The sequence below is a fragment of the Physeter macrocephalus genome, chromosome 10, assembly GCF_002837175.3.
Source record: "Physeter macrocephalus isolate SW-GA chromosome 10, ASM283717v5, whole genome shotgun sequence".
Taxonomy (NCBI): domain Eukaryota; kingdom Metazoa; phylum Chordata; class Mammalia; order Artiodactyla; family Physeteridae; genus Physeter; species Physeter macrocephalus.
In genome coordinates, this window is record NC_041223.1 from 42759780 (window position 1) to 42763908 (window position 4129).

Genomic DNA, 4129 nt, shown 5'->3' on the forward strand with positions numbered 1-4129 from the left:
GGTCTTAGCATTGAGACGGAGATCTCTGGGAGAGCTCTCGCCGATTGATAGTATATGGGGCCTGGAGGTCTCTGGTGGTCCAGTGTCCTGAACTCGTCTCTCCCACCTCAGAGGCTCAGGCCTGACACCCAGCCAGAGCACCAAGACCCTGTTAGCCACATGGCTCAGAAGAAAAGGGAGGAAAAAAAGAAAGAAAAAAATAATAATAAATTAAATTAAATAAGATAATTAAAATTCTAAAATTAAGTAAAAAAAAGAGAGCAACCAAACCAATAAACAAATCCACCAATGATAACAAGCACTAAAAACTATACTAAGGGGCTTCCCTTTTGGCGCAGTGGTTGAGAGTCCGCCTGCCGATGCAGGGGATATGGGTTCATGCCCCGGTCTGGGAAGATCCCACATGCCGCGGAGCTGCTGGGCCCGTGAGCCATGGCCACTGAGCCTGCGCATCCGGAGCCTGTGCTCCGCAACGGGAGAGGCCACAGCAGTAAGAGGCCCACGTACCGGAAAAAAAAAAAAAAAAAAAAAGAAGGAAGGAAAGGGCTTCCCTGGTGGCACAGTGGTTGAGAGTCCGCCTGCCGATGCAGGGAACACGGGTTCATGCCCTGGTCCGGGAAGATCCCACATACCGTGGAGCGGCTGGGCCCATGAGCCATGGCCGCTGAGCCTGTGCGTCCGGAGCCTGTGCTCCGCAAAGGGAGAGGCCACAGCAGTGAGAGGCCCGCGTACTGTAAAAAAAAAAAAAAAGAAGGAAGGAAAAATATAATAGGAGCTGAAAGTTCCTTTCTTCAGGCTTTTCCCCCACTTAGCTCTTTGTCTGAAACTAAGAATATAATCGAAGCTTTTTTTAAAGTTAATTATTCTTATATTCCCCGGGGCTTTTAAACAGTACCAAACCAGAAGATGGGTGTTTTTTATTCACATAGCCTGCCAGTTAGATTTTCTTTCACCTGGTAATTAAATGCTTCTCCTCTGGGCCCCATGCTCTCTCCCTTCTGCCCTCCAGCCCTAGGGTGCAGAATCAATATCCTCATTATCAGTGTCTGCAGATGGAAGCTGAGCACTCAGCACCACATTCCTGCTCCCTGCCTTTGCCTTCCATCTCACGTTTTCTGGGCTCTGCATGCTTAGAGCCGTGCTTTCCTCCAAAGCCCTTGTCTAGCCAATGAAGATTTTTCTCAACTAACATGGCAAGATCAATGCCATATCTTCTTGGTAGTTGAGCTAAATGGGAGGAAAATATGATGTAATTATGCACATTAAAAAAGAGGAACAGGGGCTTCCCTGGTGGCGCAGTGGTTGGGAGTCCGCCTGCCGATACAGGGGACGCAGGTTCGTATCCCGGTCCGTGAGCCATGGCCGCTGGGCCTGCGCGTGCGGAGCCTCTGCTCCGCAACGGGAGAGGCCACAACAGTGAGAGGCCCGCGTATCGAAAAAAAAAAAAAAGTGTCTTTAGAACAGTTTGAGCCGGCCGCCTACCGCCAAAAAAAAAAAAAAAAAAAAAAAAGAGGAACAGGGCTGTGATCTGTAAAAGAAAACTGAAAAATAAATGAATAATGACATGAGAACCTAAGAGTAACATTTTTTTCATGTTTCCTATGTTTTCTTTATCTCATTAAAAATGTTAAGGGGCTTAGGCTTACACTTTATTATTTTTGTCCACATTCTATGAATTAGAACCAGATTTCCAATGACAGTTTGTATACAGTGGAAATCTTTATTTGACCATATAGTTATTAGAATTAATAGGATGTGGTGAATAGAAAATAACTTTCCTGGAGATGACTATGCCTGGTAACCAGCAAAGCAAACCAATGTAATTTCCAAATACAAAGAGCAGTCAGGTTAGCAGCAGCTGACAGAATGGAAGGCAAGTTATTTTAGGTGTTACCTAAATTTTTGTTCCCACACTGCCCAACCCATGTCTTTTCCCATCTCTGACTGTAGTACTCATTGTAGTCAGGCAGCTATAGAAATGTAGGCTCATTTCTCTCTTGGTAGTTACCAGTGGTTTCATCCCATCTTTCTTCCATCTCAGACTAAAGAAAAGAAAAATGTAGTTCAGAAATAGATACCAGCCATGTTTTTTTCACTGCTTTCCATTTTCTCTTTTATATCTGTCAGTCACCAATATCACTCAGTACTCCACAATCAATTTTTTTAAAATAAGATAGTCTGATGATAGTAGCAGCTGTTTTTGGTCCAGTACACTTTCTCAACCAGCGGTTTAGAATCCCAGTTGACATGAACAATCTCTCTAGACCAGGAGTCAGCAAACTTTTTCTGTAAGGGCCAGAGAGAATTAGGCTTGGGGGCCCTATGCATTTACTCAACTCTGCCATTGTAGTGAAAAAACAGCCACACACAATATTTAAACAAGGGAGTGTGGCTGTGGTTCAATAATACTTTACTTACAAAAACAAAAAGCAGGCTGGATATGGCTTGTGGTCTGTAGTTTGATGCATCCTGCTCTAGACCATAAAAAGAAACGGTAAAAATCACTGAAATTCCAGAACTAAATGTAGAAGTGTTTCCAATTAGATGACATATACCGTCCATATGTCCTTTAACTTTTCATACTTTATTTGCATTTACATGTTATGTTTTTTTAAATTTTCACCTGAAACTATTGCAATCATCTGTCATTCCATTTGAATCCTTATTTTATTTAAATGTGACAGTCTAATGGTAAAAATTTGTGACAGTCATTTTACTGGAATGTGACCATTTTTTTCCCTCCTCTTTGTGATTTAGGCCTTGGAGAAACACTGCAGAGTGAAAGGAGGCTATTCAGGCCTCAGGGATGTTTACTTCCATAAGGAGAGCTATGATGATGTGCAGCAGAGTTTCTTCCTGGCAGAAACACTAAAGTAAGTAAAAATTATTCTGGATGTATGTGACTAAGATACCTGAAGAGATCTTCTTTCTAGATGTCTTTATCCTGAACACATTTAAATAACATCAAGCATGACTGCTTCCAAATGCCAGTCTACATGCATGGCCGTAATTGCAGGTGTGTTTCCATCATCATGTAAGTTCGACGACTTGGGACTGCTTTGTATGGTTCTCGTACACGGGGACCAAAGCACAGAGCAGCTTCTTTCTTCGGCATTAATGAGTATACCCCTTAAGGTTTTGCTCTACTTGACGGTTGTCCATGATTCTCCATAAGATGAATGGAGACATTGATGTGTTTTTTTTCTGTCTCTTTGTGGTTTCACTGGCTGACAGGGTCTCTCAGGCCTCACATACCCATGTTTCTCTCTCCAGATATTTGTACTTAATATTTTCTGATGACGATCTACTTCCACTGGAACACTGGATCTTCAATACTGAGGCACATCTTCTCCCTGTACTCTCTAGGAATATAAAGAAAGTTGAAGTCAATGAGAAATAAAAAGACATTTTATATTTTACTCTCCTCCATTCCCTTCACTGCATACCTTAATAATTCTTTTTCTGGTGATCAGGCATATGATGAATTTTTATTAATAGGTCTGTGATTATTCTAAGTTTTAAAATTGTTTTGCAGTCTTTTATGTTTGTTATCATAGGCATAGATGGACCTAAATTCCTTATTGTAGCCTTTATTATTCATTCAGTGAATCACATGGTTTTTTGTTTGTTTGTTTGTTTTAAGTAATCTTTTATCTCTGGAGTTCATGACGGTATAGTATCATTTTTATTTAAACTGAATAGAATGGTATACCAATGACCTCAACTACACTTTTGATTTGACTGCAAAACTTGTTCCTCCTCTATGAGGAGATGATGTCTGCTTTAAGCTGTAATGTTTTGCCATGTTGCAAAAAGCCATAATAATAAATTAAATAATAAAAAAGCTTTTTCCTTTTCAATTTCGTGTTAATCTGGTTTGTCTATCCACCAGAGACAGATCTTATAACTGTGACAAGCCTCCTTATGCAGGTCTATCATTATTTGATAAAATGTCTTCTAAAATACTTTACTCACATTTTAATTCAAATTAGAATGTCATCCCAAGAGGATCATCTCCTCTTGACCTCATTCCATTGGATCCATGGTATATTTTTGTCGGTTACTTATATTAGTGTTTCCTAATTTGGGAATTAGTTCTCAGGGTTTACTCTAAATGCCCTGTGTCATC

General features: G+C 40.7%; 1 protein-coding gene across 2 annotated transcripts in view; it reads left to right on the forward strand.

Annotated features, from left to right (window-relative positions):
- MAN1A1 (mannosidase alpha class 1A member 1) overlaps positions 1-3830 on the forward strand; it is a 173545-nt gene extending 169715 nt beyond the window's left edge. For both annotated transcript variants that reach the window (XM_007113831.3, XM_055087528.1), the window contains 2 exons: positions 2758-2873; positions 3274-3830. In XM_007113831.3, coding sequence (XP_007113893.1) covers positions 2758-2873; positions 3274-3400 — 243 coding nt within the window. In that variant the 3' untranslated portion in view covers positions 3401-3830. The remainder of the gene's footprint in view (positions 1-2757; positions 2874-3273) is intronic.
- The last annotated feature ends 299 nt before the right edge of the window (positions 3831-4129 follow it).